At 38.5% G+C, this 17,387-nt stretch overlaps 2 protein-coding genes across 2 annotated transcripts; both read right to left on the reverse strand.

Moving 5' to 3' along the window:
* Positions 1 to 3,815: 3,815 nt before the first annotated feature.
* Positions 3,816 to 5,209, reverse strand: LOC130720451 (peroxisomal membrane protein 11A). Its single transcript, XM_057571095.1, has one exon. It carries the CDS (start codon positions 4,894 to 4,896, stop codon positions 4,096 to 4,098), a length of 801 nt encoding a protein of 266 aa, XP_057427078.1. The 5' UTR covers positions 4,897 to 5,209; the 3' UTR covers positions 3,816 to 4,095.
* A 1,665-nt stretch (positions 5,210 to 6,874) lies between these two features.
* On the reverse strand, positions 6,875 to 10,933 carry LOC130721191 (methyltransferase-like protein 2). The gene is made up of 9 exons (XM_057571942.1): positions 10,568 to 10,933; positions 10,110 to 10,347; positions 9,305 to 9,444; positions 9,073 to 9,106; positions 8,566 to 8,641; positions 7,981 to 8,158; positions 7,808 to 7,897; positions 7,604 to 7,703; positions 6,875 to 7,484 (listed from the first exon to the last, which is right to left on the reverse strand). The coding sequence occupies exons 1-9, from the start codon at positions 10,865 to 10,867 to the stop codon at positions 7,339 to 7,341; spliced, it is 1,302 nt and encodes a 433-aa protein (XP_057427925.1). The 5' UTR covers positions 10,868 to 10,933; the 3' UTR covers positions 6,875 to 7,338.
* Between the last annotated feature and the right edge of the window lie 6,454 nt (positions 10,934 to 17,387).

Below are 17,387 nucleotides of genomic sequence, written 5' to 3' on the forward strand. Positions count from 1 at the left end.
GCGCAGAGTTGGTTCTTTGGTCTCTCACTTCCAAAATTATGCTTCTTCTGTGGTATTTCCTTTTAGAATATGATTTTAGCTCTATAAAACTGTTAATTGGTTTTTAATCTGTTCTACTGGGTGCTCTGTCCTTTGTCGAGCTGAACATTCAATTTGCACTGCTAGGCTGATCATAGGACAAATGCGCATTGTGCATTAGCTGTTTAGCTAAGTAAACTGTAAAGAATCACGTATGAAGAATAGTCATCATGTCATCTTCAAATTTTGTTCTCTAAATTAAGTTGTTAAGTCCTCTTGTGATCTGCAAAACTAATCATTTAGTAGTTCATGTTTACTCTCGCGTGGTTTGCTACCCTCATTCCAATGGCTGTCTATTTCAATAAACATGGTCTTAGTTCTTGGTTTAGTCAAATCATAGTCAATGTATTTTTTTCTGTCTCCTCTATCTCCCTTTTCACTCCGGTGGCTAATATTCATTTAGAACAATTTATTTTCTTTCACTGATAATTGATCTTCAGGTCTTTTGCCTTTCATCTGTTCCCTGGAGTAAAATGAGTGAACTTATGGTATTTTTGTTTAATTGTGTTGCATCAGTGTCATACTGTTCTAGTTGCTTCACCATATCAACCAAACACAGCAGGAACCTTTAGTTTTTCTGATTTGAAATATTCAGAAGCTAAATAAGCTTCCAAGTCCAACCAACTGAATATGAGAATGTAATGATTTATCAGCTTGCATGTGCATTCTTTTGGAATAAAGTCTTCATCCTGAATCTTGTTTCATTTCTGTACTTGTTCTTTATTCTGCATTTATCATCAGCATCATGTTCGTGGTCAAAGCATATACTGAATCAAAGCATGTGTTTGGTTTTTGAATCAAAGCATATTCAAGGCATTTTAGAAACAATGAAGGATGTCAAATGGGTCATAATAAGTTCTGAGTCTTGTAAGTGCTGTTGATTGCCACTGAAAATATGTTTTGTAATTATGATCAAGTTCAATGCATCATATTGTATTACCATCATTACTCTCCAGGTTTTTGACATGTTCAGTGTCATGCACACAAGCCAGAGAATATGCATTATGCAACATGTTGTGTTTATAAAACTTTGCTTTTTGAGGAATTATTAGAACAAATTATCACATTCCTTGATTGTTTTAATGATATGATTTGCTGATGTTACTATACAGTTTGTTATTAGTATAGTCAACTTTATCTTGGCTTGGACTTGGGGAGGAGTTTGGGGGAAAGCCATAGCATGTGGTAAATGGTTTGCAACAGAAATTTCCCAATACAATTTTCAAATTTTGAATCCATTGAATTGCGAATAAGGTGATTTCAACCTTACCTTGCTTGAATGTTTGAAATAAATACTTTATGAAAAAAAAAAATAGCCGCTTATGCTGTTTTTTTGTTAATTTCAGCGTTGTCATATAGTGGAGTTAATCAAGAAAATTTACTTCAATCTGGTTTATGAGGGAACAAGAGGAAAATGGAAGGAATAAAATTCTTCCTAACTCAATTTTGACTCCCTGTTAAGAAAATTTGAATGAAAGGTAAATCATGTGGCTAAAATATCACTACTAAGCTTTGGAATACAACCCCTTGTGTAAAAAAAAAAACAAGGTAACAATGCGTGAAATAGATCATACGGTCGAACTCTTTTCGACCCCTTCCTCAGACCTCACGCATAGTAGGCTGAGCTTGGTGCTTGTTGTGGTATCTTAATTTAAATGAGGGTACGGTACCTTAAATGATGTAAAACCTCTTTATCTCCAATTTTTTTAACTTCTAAAAGCCTCTAGCATAATCATTTATGAGCATTTTAATAGATTATCTCATTATCTTGTCGTTCGCCAGACACTAATTTTCATATCTCACCCTTATTGTGGTCGATAACTCTCTTGTTCTTTCTTCGTATACAATTTCACTTCCACCACTAGTTTCTGACTTAAAAGAGCTACAACAACCGGCATGACGTCTAAGATTCCAACAAAAGTTAAAAGGTCTAATCATTTCACTTTATCTGCCCTTCAATTTCACAATTTCATCTAGTCAGGGTACCGTACCCAAAAGAATTTCAGGGTACCACATAATTTACCCAGGAGCTTTGATGCACTTGACTTCCCTTTAATGTTTTGGAATCTAAAATTATATTTTAAAAGAAATGGCATGAAGAGTGCATTTATTAAAAAATCATTCTCCTCCCCTTGTAAACGAAACAAGGAGATTGTTATTAGAATATTAGTATTTCTCTCGTCTTCGCTTTTTAAGAGAGCATAATGAGAATTAAAATCCCTTCCCTTCCCTCATTTTAACCAAGCAAATCACCTCTTAAAAACAGAACAATCATGGAAGAAAATAAATTACTAAGCCTGTTCTGCTAGCAGAATATTAAAACATCAGACTCTCCAAAAACCACTAACTTTACACACCATATTAAATCCTTAACCTTAAATATAAAATATCAACTAACTCAGTTAAGCTCAATCCAAATATGATGCAATCTAAACAAGCAAACAGCGGTATCATTTTACGAGAGCAAACAATAAGATACTTGTATGATAAATTGATGAGTAGTAAGCTAGTAGCAACCATTATGCAGCAGGAAAGCAATTGATCATCAGTTAGTTTGGAAGGTAAATTATTTGTCTCGTCCAAAAGGAACAAGCACAATATGGCAGAGAATCAGATGCAACTAATCAGTGGAAGGAAATACTATGTATGAACCAATCTTGTTGTTAGTGTATATTCATCCAAATCAAGAATGGGGAAGCATCCATCAACAATGTTTTACCACGTTGAGTTCAACGTAGATTCACATTAGTTTAATGAAAATTCAAACACACAAATAAATGTGTTCTGAAAAAGCACATAATATCCTGAAAGGTGGCAGGAACAAAATATAGTAATATAATCTTCTTTTCACTGTCTAGAGCAATACAATTTCAACCCCATAAATAACATCAAAACAACCTTTGTAAACAAACTAAAATACACAATCCAACATAATTGAATTCCTTTAGAAATAGTTTTGGCATTTTTTTTTTATTTTACTTTTCATGGAACAACAGATACTCTCAAAAAAGAAACATCCCATTTTCCATAATCACCCAATAAGAGTTGCAATAAACCAACGTGTTGAGGAAAGTAATACATGTCCAAAGGAGCATTAAGATGGAAATTCTCAAGTCAGTAGCAGCCCTCTTCCCCAATATGAAAGAGAGATAGAAGTTGGATTAGGACACCAGTCTTGCTTAATAATGTAGCTAATGGAGAGATGATAGAGGAAATAGGAATGACTAAAGAAAACTTTCCTCATGCTTACACTACATAGAAGCTCTAAAACAAAACTCTTCAAGATAAATGCTTCAATAGACAAGAAACATAACATTATTACACGATTTAAATTACAATCTATAGTGCAGTCCACATGAAAAACTGAAAAAGTAACCATGTAAAATTCATTTCCACTTTAACAGCCATTCCAAATCAAGTTTCATAGGAATTCAACCTTTTTTTTTCTTTCTCTATTTAAATTTCAGTTTTGTGTTTTGTTAAATCAATGGGAACTGGGAAGCCATACTTGTTATAATGCCTCTGAACATATAAACTGCCCATCCCTCTAATCATTTCATTTAGTAATTCATGTTACCTATCAACAGAAATCCAAATTGACCATATAATACAACAAAATACAGATGCTAAATTGCTAATATGAAGCAAATCTAGCAACCTGAAAAATGCCTCAATCACAGCATGACAGACCCAAACAAAGAAATTTCTGCAAAAACAAACCTTAAGAACAAATAGAATCAACGGTCAACCGGTCATTTTATTCAAGGATCAGTGCAGATAAACCAACTAACCAAGCAACTTCACTCGGGGTCTGTGTATATATATTATTATGAATATTTCCTACATCTTTCATGTGTGAAAGGTAAACAATAAAAATGATTCATCGGAACTAATTAACGCACCAGATTGCAATCCTTCTAAAATTGATTCTAGAGCCAAAATCAATTGAGTAAAAGCTTCCCTGAGTAGCTTCTACGTGTCAGAATTGATTCCGCGAAAACTGAAGCTGATTCAAACTCAGCAAGACACCCAATTCTTGTGAGTGCTGATGAGAGCAGACAAAAGCCCTGCAGAAGAAAGCAAAATCGGCTTCGAAAACGGTGCTTTCCCATCCAATATATCATCCAAAGCCATCAATCCATCAGCCAAATCCTGAACAACTGAAAGCTGCTTCATCAGTTTCTTCTCCCTCAACTTCCCCAATTTCCCTTCTTCTTCTCCACACCCAACCCCTCTCAACCCCGCAATCTCAACGCTCGATTGCAAGCACGCTTCATCCTCGATAATCAACCTCAAATCCCTCAATTTCAACGCGATGCTTCCGAAGTACCCAACGAATTCCGCCCAGGCGCTAATCTTCCCCAACGTTCGGGAATGTTTCGGATCGATCAACCCCGATTTCGCCAGCCACACGAACTGCTCCACGAAGTAGTAGAAGCCTTCGCCGCCGTAGGCGATGACGGAGAACACGAGGTCGCGTTTTGGATCGGAGGCTCGGAGCGCGTTGAGATCCTGCACGAACTTCCCGAGCCTGAAGGCCTTGCGGCTGACGCCGACGCTGGACTCGAAGGCCTTGAGGCGTTGGGAGAGGTTCGTGTCCGAACGGAGGAGGTTCGGGGAAGAGGCGAGGAGGAGCTTGGTGGTGTAACGTGAGATCTTGAGAAGCTTGTCGACGCCGTCTCGCTTGGCGAGGTAGGCTTCCACGTGGTTCAGAAAGTCTCTCTTGTCGTTCGGTTTTGTGGTGGCGGTTGCACTCGGTGGCGGTGGTGGTGGGGTTGGCTTCGGGTTCTGCGGCGGAGCTGGAGGTTCTGAATCCATTGCAGATTCCGAGACGGTGGTTGTGGCAAATTCGCAATTGCTTGATGGCAGTCTACTTAGAGATGATGAGTAGCAAAGTCACGTTGTGAAAACGTTATAGAACATGCTGGATTTAACATGTTACTTCGAGCCTAATGAGAAGCCCTTTAAGTGAAGCTTCCGAGCGCACGGTTGGTTTGGTGTTGTCGTACTTAGGCATTTGTCTCGAACCTTTGTCGGGCTGGTCAGACACTTTGTTAGTCTCGTCAGGGTGGCATGTTCCTGGACTAGGTCGTTTCGGCCAACCGCCTAGTGTCTGCTTAATAGCATTACTTGTGGAGTCTGTCGCGGTGTCGTCGGGTTACATAGCTTTTAGAGCCGACCATAACACTAATGTTTTGTTTGGTTTACTCCATAAAGTGTGAATAGAGAACGTGATCAGAGACTCGCTAAAAAAATGTGATAAGAGATGACAGGAGTAGAGAAAAAGATGGATTGAATGCTCAATTTTGTCCTTGCGCCAAGCAATATAGTCATTAAAAAAATGAAATACCTCTCGCATTGTATCGAATCTCTATCAAGTTAGCCCCTACTACATGAATAATGTTTTACCATAGGAACTAACTTAATCGACATTTGGACAATAAGTGATTGAGGTATTTCCTTCTTCTGGAGACTAATTTGCTCGACGTTTACATTTTCACGGACAAAAAATGAGTATTCACCCGAAAAATGTGAGAAAAAAAGTGGATTGTTTAGTGTGATAGAAATAGAAGAGAAAAAGTGAATTTTTCCTCCCTTTGTTCTGTTAAATGTTGAATAGAAAAAGAGAATATTACCTTGATATAAAATTACATTTTTATCGTAAACATATAAATATTTATAAATAAGTATAATAATAAGAGAAAAAACCATGGAGTTGAGAGAAGAGATGGGCCGAGGGCCACACACGATTTGGCACCCTACCGGCTACCACTCTTCTTGGAGCCACGCTTTTCAAGAGGAAGACGAAAAAAGATGGCGATGAAGTGACGAGTGACAGTGAGGCTTGACTCAGAGGAAGAAGAAAGGTGCTCATCTCGAGGGAGAAACGACGACAACTGGGTTCAGAGGAAGGAGAATGATGCTCCTCTGGGTGGTGAAACGACGAGCGACAATGACAACTAGGCTCGGAGGAAGGAGAAAGATGTTCCTCAGAAGAGCGACGAATCAACCCATGATCGCTGGTCTCTCTAGAGATTGCTCTCAGTCCCCATGCTTCCCTCCCACAATTATCTTCTCTGAATTTTCTTTTGATGTTTGCAGTTACATGGCTTCCTGAAGCTTGAAGATGATGAATGATGATGAACTATGTGTTGCTGCAGACCCTCTCTCTTTTCAAAGGTGTTAAAATTTTAAACTACGCCAACAAACTAGTGACAGAATTCAAAGTCTCATTCTATTCTTTGCTAAAGCAAAAGCAAGCAGACAAGTTTAGTTAGGTTTACATCCAAATTTTAAAAGATGCTAACCTTGTTGGAGGGTCGACTATCCAGAGCAAAAGAGTATTTGGAAGAATGTCTTATCTTCACCTCCAAAACATTGATTCCTAGCCAAAAATGCAACTTATATCTGTATATCAATGGAACCAAGTATGACTCCTAATTCTTTGCTAGAAACTACAGCCCAAGTTGATATTAAATATGTGGACCCTCGAGCACCGATTAGATTTCAGTTAGATTCGCCAAAAAGCACTTGTACTTCATTTCAATATATTCATTGCCTATAAAAAAAAAAGTTAGATTCGCCAAAAAGCACTTCCATCCAATCCATTGTGAGACATGGATATCCGTTGAAAGTCGTTTTGATTTTTCCTAACGGAAATTCAAACACACGCCAAAATATGAGAACCCAACCAATGAATACTACTGAGCATCAACCACCCCCACCCCACCATGAATTATACATAACTGAAAACAAAGAGCCATTACTAAAAACTCATTACAAAAAACACAGAACATACCAAATAGGCAAATACTACTAGGACAAAATGTGACAGCAATCCTCAAAATGTGACAGCAATCCTCAAAATGTGATAGGCAAAAGAAATGACTGTTCACTCTGAACAGACTACAAATCTACATTCTCTATAAATTCATATAGATGTAAGAGGTCAACATTGTAGATAGGCATATAATGTAAATTTCAAAATTACATTTCCAGAATATAAAATAGATGAGAGAAGGTTGTGTGTACTCTTTGGGGCAATTTAGAAAAGTTAAATTCGAGAGGGTGGTAACAGTAGGTGTGGGGATGTTGATAAAAGCAACCCCCAAATGGTTGACAGCCAGAAGAAATCAACCAATAATCATGCGAAGTTAAAATTAGAAACAAAGGGGAAGAAAGTTAACATTTAAAATAGACGATACAAATTCAGACATGACCGTAGATTATCAAGGAGCAATCTCACTTTTAAGGAATCATCTATCCATCTTTTTGACAAAAATATCTGGAATCTTGAAAGTGAAGTGGTTCATTTCCCCAAGCAACCCATTCAGCCATAACTTCTCTAGCAAATAGCTCAATACATCGGGGATGCTTGAGCCCAGGAACGTAGTCTCGTAATAAATCTGACCGCATGAACACAAAGTAACTTCAGCTTTCAAATCACTTACAAATTTTCAGTAAAACTTATTTACTTCGTGTCTTCATTAAGTGAAAACACCACAGATCAATCAGATAATCATACCTTCAATTGGGGGTTTCCTTGAGTAATCTCCAGGAATGCTCATAATCACATGATCATCCTTCAATGGTTTGAATTTTGATTGGTTATCAGAATTTTCTACCTAGAAAGTGCAAAAGAATACAATTGTGAGAGCCATAAACAAAGCGCGAAAAACAAAATGTGATGGTTGGAAGGGTCAATTAATCAAACACTGCAAAACCTGACCTTTCCAGGGCTGTATCCCAAGATAAGGCTTTCATACGGCCTATGATGGAAGAGATCTAAATCACTGATCAATGATCCATTTGCTTTCACCTGCAATAGACAACAAATACCAGAGATTGGAATGGCAACACACTCGTATGCCAAGTAACGGTGAGAGGCGTAATAGAGATCACCTTTAACCAATAAAAGTTGGCAGCATAGCTGACTCCCCATGCAGTAAAAAGCTCTGTTTCAACGAAATTGCGTAACTTCTCTCTGTTGGTCACCCACAAGGCTACAAGTGCTCCATCTGTGTGAGTAAGTTGCTTGATAGGAAGGGATAAAAAGTATCTGTTGGGCAAGGTTGGGTACCTACATTGACGACATACCATATCTAAGATTTCTTTCAAATAAGCTGTGCATTACCTAGCCAGTTTATAATGAGTAACAGATATTAAGTTCATCATTGAGTTCAAAGCTATCATTATTTTCAATATTATTGACACACATCTCACTCGAATGAAATTTGGTTCATCTTCATGTATCTAACAACCCTCCCCTCCTCTCAAAAAGATTGAAGTTAAGATTCCAACCACTTGATAAGTTTATAGAGAGAGATTATCCGAACAACAAGTACCAAAGAGAAGCAGGGCATGTCCTAAAGGCCATGCATGGCTAAATTACCTCGCATAAAATTCTATTATTTAATAAGACAAAATATGGTACAGCAAATTCTTAATACACTACATCAGCAAAGCATAGTGCAACTTTTTATACACCTTGATTTCTGGTGGGCACTAGCATTTTCCCACGGTGGATCCACCACTATGAGGTTGAAACCAGAATCAGCATGAGCTGCATAAATTAATCAACGAAAAAACCATTAATTACGGAAGGCACTACCGTCTTACACAAACATCTAGATAAAATTAAATTCTCTTTAAATTTCCACATAAATTCAGCAACTGCATTGCCATTTATAACATCGTACATGAGGACCGGCAAGACCTTCATCTAACATAATTCGATGAAGTCAAGATAACTCCACTCATATCATCACATGTGATTCAACTTTCGCGCCATAAGAAAGGAACATAGTTAGAAATATCAATCAGTAAAAACTAAAAACTAAAACGGATGCCTGTTCTTTGCATTAAGGTGATTGTAGCATAAAATCAATGCTTAAAAAGCTCAGATTTTTAAATCAAGGAACAAGCAGAAACATGAAGAAGAATCAAGGGATGTATAACAAGAAATAAATTTTGAATTTTATATGCAACCATTACCAGGAATTAGATTGCGAATCTGTCCCAGATCAGACTTCGACATATGAAAACAAATAAATATTAAAACATGTAAGATACACACCATTGGATCTGGGGTTAAGAGTTTAATTGGTTAAAAACATAAGAAAAAATTCCTTAATGAAAAAACACGAGCCAAAGAAGAGACTACAACAGAAACAAACTTTGAAAAGCAAATACATCCCAACTATTATTCATGAAGGTTTCAACATACCATGTAAAAACAACTCTCCCGGGGCATGATATAATTATTGCTCAAAATTTCAGCCACCGCGTCATCCTTGGTGTCATTAGCAACCAAATTATTGAATGCGGGAAGCACCCTCTGTTCATAGCACTGCACACTTGGGGAATCTGAAATGACAAAGAATTACATTCATGCAATAAGCTTTCATGCACCAGCCACCTCCACACAATCTAACTAATAAACAGGCCAGCATTATGCCAACATTACAATCTAAGAAACGAAACCGCATAGGTAGCCACAGAAAAACAGATATCTTGACCTTGATAGTAAAATCCCTTAGATGTAAGTCCGAGTCAATGCATGACAAAATAATAAATAACTCAATGAAACATATTGTACTTCGTACCTCATTACACCCAATACTTCCATTTCTGTTCTTCCAATGCGGAAACATAGTATTATCAAACTTATTGTTTATTAATCTCAATATCATAACATTCACGCATCAAATAATCCTAATTTTTAAACAACTCAATAGCATATACTCCTCATTCGCCTCATTTTTTCTCTTTATCTTTCCCTTTTGGTCACGTCACATCAGATATCACATCCATAACTTCTTTCTCTTTTCTTCTCTTCCATTCTAATTTAGGTGTCCATGAAGCATTTACCCTCCCCAAATTAAATACAAGCATCCATGCATTTCATAGTAAAATATTCAAAATCATAATTTTACTCCAGTTCACTATATCCTACCCAATCCCAGTCCACCAATGATCAAATATTCAATTCGAAGCCTCACCAAGGTGAAATACTAGGACAAACAACCCACCTTCCAAGTCATTTAGCTTCTGGTGAGGGTCAGTATCAGAATCACCGAGGCGTAAATTCAGTGTTACCTCAAGCGAGGGTATGAGCTCTCCCAGTTCAACGAAAGAGTGTTTGGAGTGTTGACCACTCAAACACTCTTTCAAGCAACTAGAATCACTTCTCAAAGTGCTCATAGCACCCAAAAGCCTGATTGATTTCAGCAAACACTCATGCGCCTTCAACAACAAAGGCCTCGCTTCCTGCGCAAAATCAGTATAACAATAATTACATTCACAAAACAAAAATTTATTAGAAATTAGGAGGCATAAACTAAACCAGAAAAGCTAGCTAGCTCAAGAGTTGAGGTTTGCACTACCCTTATAAAGGCTATCTATGCTCTATCTCTAGCCAACGTGGGACTTCTAACAAAATTAAATCAAAAATTAATAAAACACACACTCATTTTAGAATCGTATATACCTGGTGACGCTGTAGCGCAATGCGTTCTCTGTGGTTGAGAGGTGGAGGTTGTTTGGAACTCCGTTTGCGTTTCCGGTTACGGTGTCGTTTTGTGGGGGAGGAAGATGTGGCGACGGTGGAGAGAGGTTTAGGGTTTGGGGATTCGAAGAAACGGGGATAGTAGGTTGAGGGAGAAACCGTGAAGCGGTTGTAGGAACGGTTGAGAACGCGGACGGGATCCACGAACACGACGGCGTTTGAATCGTCGAAGTGGTAAACGCCGGTTTCGTGAAACTGTGACAGTTTTTGTGAGTCCTCCATTGATGCCACCGCGGAACTCACAGCTTCATGCTCGAAGAAGCTCCCAAGTGCGATGTGCAAACACTGTTACACTTGCACACCAAAATTTCGGGATTTTTTTTTTGTTTTCTTTTTAATTGGGCCTAACAGGCTTCATAATCATATCATCAATTTAGAATAAAAATAAAGGAATTTAAGAAAGAAAAAAAAGTTGTTTAGGCCTAGTATGAAAGAGCTTATTTGAGCTTACCTAATAACATAAGCGCTTGTACAAGTGTCTGGGAGAGCTTATACAACTATAAGTTGTTTTGAGCTTGTTTTCATAAGCTACTCATAATAGCTTATGAAAAAATAGTTTAGGCTTGTTTATTCATCTCTTTTATCAAATGGATATTTAGGGATCTCTCTTGTTCACAGATCTTGAAACCAAATCAATAATATACTTTTATCAATATATCTATCTATCGATAGATAGATATAAATCTCTATATGATTATATCTCCTTATCTAAGAAAGAACCAACACTTAATTAAAGGGTGTAACCAACGGTAGGTTCTCACCTTGTCCCCGGCATTGTTCTCCGACGATGCCCCCTGGGTGAAAGGGGCCACCATTCTCTTTCTTTCTTCAATCGTTTCGATGATCAGGACAAGTGGGTTGGTTGGTTTCGTCCTATTTTCAATTTATTTTAATAATTTTTTAAAATAGCTTATCCCAATTTTTTTTTTCCAAACAATTATTCTTATCATTACATATACTTTAAATCGAAAATCATAAGTATACTACTAGCTAGTATTTCCAATAAATAAAATCAAATTATTTCATACTACTAGACCTCGATAGTAGTGTCCTTGTGTCTCCATGACATGTTTAATTCCATTCACACCGATGGTGTGTTTTTTCCAGAGGTTCTATTTATTACTTCTCAACATGTTGTTCTGTTTTTGTGCTAAAGGATAAAGTTCGCGCCAAAACAATCCAACGGTGATGACAAGTCATGATTACATAAATCCACGGCTCTCGTTGCTCCTCCGTGGCGGGAAAATAAGTACAGGTAAAGAACTGGCGGGAGATAGAAGGAGAGAGGGGAAATTATTATTATAATTGTTTATTTCATTTTTATTTTAATATTTTATTTGTTTGTTTTTGTTGGCGTGTGTGCGACAGATCAGAAGAGAGCGCGTGGGTGTGAAAATTTCCCGTGCTGGAGAGGACAACACCGACGACAGGTACAACTTTCTGTATACGTGGGACCCTCCGGCGAAATTTCGGGTGTCCCTTTACGTTCTTCATTCTTCCTTGTTTCATTCTCTCTTTTGAACCATTCTCTTATTAATTTACTAACATACCCCTTTCAAATCAATCAATATCAATATCAATATATATTAGAAAAGAACAACTTCTAGCATGACGTGTCGCTCTCACAGGCCAAGTTAGTGACGTGTCGCTCCCAGATTAATTCTCACCTAATATTTTACATGTAAGCTCTTTCTCCTTAGCCCCACTTGCCACATGTGCCCTGATTTTTCCTTACCTTATTTCTCCTTAATAAAAAAATACATTTTTAAATTTTAGATTTGATTAGGATTTAGGTTTTTTATTTCTTGATTTTATCTTAATTTATTTTTGATTTATTTTTAGAGTATTAATTAATTTTTATGGTATTTTTATTGAATTTTCGGATTTTTAATTAATTCCGGATTTTATGAGTTTTTATTGTGATTTGCTAGATTTTTTGATAGTTTTTATCTATATTTATTTAGTACATTTTTAAATTTTAGATTTGATTAGGATTTATGTTGTTTATTTCATGATTTTATCTTAATATAAAATCTGTGATAAGTGATTTAAATCAATAATACATCTCATCAGCAAAAACCCTCTTAAAACCCTGCCTACCTCCACTATCTCCTCCATGGAATTCATCTCCTCCATGCAATTTTCATCCCATCTCTCAACTGAACGGAATCACCCCCACAAAATCGTCTCATCTCTCAACGGAACCACTTTGCCATCGACTTGCAATCGCATCCCTCCGATTTGCTGCCTTAGACTGATTGAGAAGGTTGCAGATGGAGGTTTCAAATTATTTTCTTCCTTTGCTTGCATAATATGTTATGGTTTTTTTCAATTTTATTTTACTTTACCTTTAACTTTCATTCACTCATGTTTGACTTCAAGGTCAATTTCGTTCATCACTTGCTATGCTAATTTCAAATTCTTTTCTTCAGTTTTTTTTTTATAGATATTACACCAAAAGAGATTCTTTGGAAGTCATGGATGCTGAGTCCATTTTATATTCTATATGGAATTTTGCAATATTTTGATTTGTTTTTTATGTTTTCTGATTCTCCTTTGTATGTGATTCTATTTTATTCGTTTTTCTTAATTTGCATCTAAAATTTGTGTCCTATGTTATAGGAGGTGAAACATTGATCTGTGTATGTTTTGATTAACCTAATCATTGTCAGTGAAGTGGATTGAGGGAGTGAAAGAATTGAGGGGAGAGAAAGGAGAAGTTGTAGATTTTTTTCCTTGCAACTTTTTTATTTGGTAATTTTTTCTTTTTGCCTGCTTCTTACACCGAGGAAATTAATTATTATTGTTGGTGCTTGCCGTTACAACTACAGAACTACATATCATGGATGAGATTTTACTGCTTATCTTTGTTCGCTCAAGCTATACTATTGATGTAAGACCCGGATTTGCAGAACTGGATTTAAAGTTTAATTTCCGACTCACGCGTAGAATCAGTGTAAGCGTGACAGGAGTTCGCCGTTTGAGAAAGATTAATGAAGAAGAAAGTTCAGGAATTGCTTGAGGAATGTTTCATAGTTGTTTTAGGAGTTAGTACGAGTCGTCTGCACACCCGCCTTATGGCGAGAGTGTCCAGAATAGGCTAATTTCGCTCTTAAAGCAACGTTTAAGTGAGATTTCAAATCCTTAGAAAAATAAGAAGTTCTCTTTATTTTTCCTTCGACCAGTGTTTCATTTCGGAACCCTGGACTGTACGCACGATGGGATTCACTTCTCGGAAGTCCGACGACGCTAATTTCTTTGCATCAAAAACCCTAAATTCAATCACTGAATGAAGACTTTTTCTATTCGGAGCTTTTAACGAAGTTTCCATCAGCGTTGTCAGATTTCTTTCGACGTTTCCAATCTTTCTTCAGAACGAAGTTTTGTCGTCTGACCTTCACAGCAAAAAGTAGTTTTTCGGGGCAATTTAACTTACATTGCTTTTGGATCGTTTTTCCCTAATTCTAGAGATTTGTTTTGAGTTCTTGAATTCTGTCGCCAGAATCTCGCTTAGAATTCACCGATGAACGTGCTGCAAAAATCGGAATCGCGAAATTTTCATTTTCCCGCGATTTCACCTTCCTATAAATAGTAAAAAAATCAAAATATCTCCCATTCATCCCATTTGAAGCCGCGAGTTTGAGAGAGAAAGGAGGAGAGGAGAATTTCGCCGAAACTCGACCGATCTTCGAGCTGTTTGTCCCTACTTCAAGGTATCGAGGTAACTAGCTTGATTCTTACCTCTGATCGCTCTTCTTACTGCTTTTCTTTAGCTATTTTTGTGCTCAAAGTTTCGAGCTTTTCGTAAAACTATCCGTTTTTCTTGATTTTTCGCTTGGGATATCTTCTATACTTGCCCAACAACCTAGAACACTCGCCGTTGTTCGCCGATTTTGATCGAGTTGTCAAAGATCTGAAATACTGCTTAGAAAACCCATCTGTGCACATATCGAAACTTTAATGTCGAAAAGTCGCAATCCGACTTAGTGCCTTTAGGATTAGTTGCTACAAATGTCGTTAGGAACATCGCTATCAAATTTGTTTTCCGAAGTTTTAACTTTGAGTTTTTGAGCTTTTATTTTGGACCAAAACGCCCCTGAATAGCCGTATTTTGACCCGGTTGTTCTAAAATTTTTCCGACAGTTTCTTTACCCTAGTTTTACCCTAAAACTACCTTGTAATTAAATTAGATCGAAGAAAAAGAGCCGGAGCCTTTTTCCTCTTGTGGCCGAGAGCATGTTTGTGTGGGGGGGGGGGAGTTTTTCGTTTGCGAAAACTTGTCCTTTCGTACTCGATTGTTGTATTCTGAAGCTTCAATGCTTTGTCTATCATTAATTAGTTGTGTTGTGATCGAGCTAATCGATTTTGTTTGGATTTCTGCTTTGTTTTCTCCGAGGTTCAGTTGAAGGAACTTTGGGTTTTTCAGAGCATTTGTGTGAAGAAAACCTTGACCAAGAGACTGGAGCAACTCGAGGTTAGGGCAACTTACCTTTTAGCTAAGACTGCATGATAGGCGTCGATAAATTTAACTTATGCTTTACTTTGATATTGATTATGATGATGAATTAATGTTATGATGTTTTCCATAACTTATGATATTGAGATGTTATTGAATTGTGCGTTTTGACGCGACTTCGGAGTGGAGAATCACTGAACTGGTTATTTCTTATCTTTCGGGTTGGGGAAACAACCCTAGGAAAGTACAAACAGGGGTTTGAGACTTAGCCATTCGTTGGTATACTTAGACTTTCCCCGGGATTTACATTGGTGGATTTTTGGAAAACTTAGAATGAATAGAATTTCGAAAACTAGAGACTTTAGAGAATTTAGTATTCAAGAACTAAACTCATAACTTGACTAATTCAATTCGAAACATTTTTATTAACGAATAAAACATAGGAAAACTAAAGGGGAAAATAATTGCGAAAGACGGGGAAAAGTCGACTTTTGTTGTGGGTTCTGGAGAATTGCTGGACACCAGGGGGGTGAGCCACGGTGACAAGGGGAAGTTACCGAGTACTTTAGTACTCTTGTTGTTGGAGTTGTGTTGTATTAACCGACACTAAACTCTTGGGTTTTGAGATTGGGTTTTGAGCTAAACACCTGCGTTGTGAGGACGAATCGATGTTTGGCTAACCATATTGCATCATGCATCATTCGAGGTTTGTACGATCGAAAGATTGGGCCTCGGTGAAGAACGGGAAAGCTTCACGAAGGTTGGGGAATGCCTTCATCGAAGAACACCTGGGTGTATCTTCGGCATAGCGGGCAGAGTGGCACGACCTAGGGTGGTTGGGGCTGATCCGACTATGCATGGGTTTGTAAGTGACACCCGAGCGGAAATGGTTAAACACTAGGCCGGTGTTAGGACTGACTCGATGGTGCCCATCCCAAATTGAATTATCCGGATCATATTGAATTGCATTTCACGCATATATTCACTCTGACTGGAATTGTATGCTATTTGAATTATCGAAGCATTGTTAGAGCCGATAACATGATAGGATTAGGGTTCAACATATATATATCTATACCCCAATCACATGTTGAGTGTATAATTACTTTATTCCGTGAGTTGACCCTAGCGCCTTGGCTTTGGTTTCATGTTTATGTTTGGGCGGTCGGCCTGCTGCCAGATGTCGATGGCGGAGTGGTTTTCGATGGTCTCTCCCTCGGGGGGGATCAGGTTTGAGTTGGTGGACCGTCATGCCCCCACCGCTTGGGTGATCGATACTGTGGATCATCGAGCGACGTACCGGGGAAGGGTCATGGAGGACCGGACAGGCGAGCGTGGACGTTTGACGAGGGGAGTGCTACGACGCATGGAGCTGAGCTTTGACTTGCCGCCTTCAGTTCGCTGTGGACCAGGTACTGGTCGAGGACCACCTGCACCACCTCCGACTTCATCTTCTTCCGATGACGAGGACCCATCCGAGATCGAGGTTGATGTTGCTGCGCCTGTTGCGCCACCTCATGCTACTGTTATCGATCCTACCGACGTGGCGTCGTCCTCGAGGCTCGTGGAGCCGAAGAGGGAGTCTGTTGTTCCATCTGCCTCACGTCGTTTTCCTTTTACTCCACCGCGCGGCTACCGTGTGGAACCCCTGGTTCGGGTGGTGGAGGAGGATGTTCTTACTGGAGAGGTGGATGTTGAGACGGGCTTGACTAGGACGATGCGCAGGACAGTTAGGAGGGAGGTCGTGGACTTGGACACCGAGATGATCACGGTGGATTCCGACTCGGACTCCGACAGCGATGTGGACAGCTACTCGCCGAGCGACGAGGGAGAGGAGGAGGAGCTATGAGCGGAACTGGGAGGGTAGGTTAGGCAGCGTCATATTTTGCGTAGAGCTCTGATTCGTCTGACTTTTGAGACAGGGTAGGTTCCCGATGCATGGCTTTTTGTGTGGTTCTCTTGACGAGGAATCACAGAGAGTCTGTCGGACTATAGGGGTCTTTTGTTTAGGCCATTTTGGAGCCGACTTTCTCATTGGATGACTGTACGTAAAACTTTACTTACATTACTGGTTCTGTACATATTTGCCTACGGGCACACTACTTGGGGTCACTGCGAGTGCGCGTGACGTTGACGTGCAGCTGAGGCTGTACCTGTTTATATTTGTATATCGGTTAGTTTAGATGCTGGGGTATGTCTTTATTTTCTATCGCTTTAATTAAAAGGAATCAAACGAAAAAAAATACCTGTTTTCCGCGTAAAGTTTATTTTTGAGTTACTAAAGTG

This window comes from Lotus japonicus, chromosome 5, assembly GCF_012489685.1.
Source record: "Lotus japonicus ecotype B-129 chromosome 5, LjGifu_v1.2".
NCBI classification, from domain to species: domain Eukaryota; kingdom Viridiplantae; phylum Streptophyta; class Magnoliopsida; order Fabales; family Fabaceae; genus Lotus; species Lotus japonicus.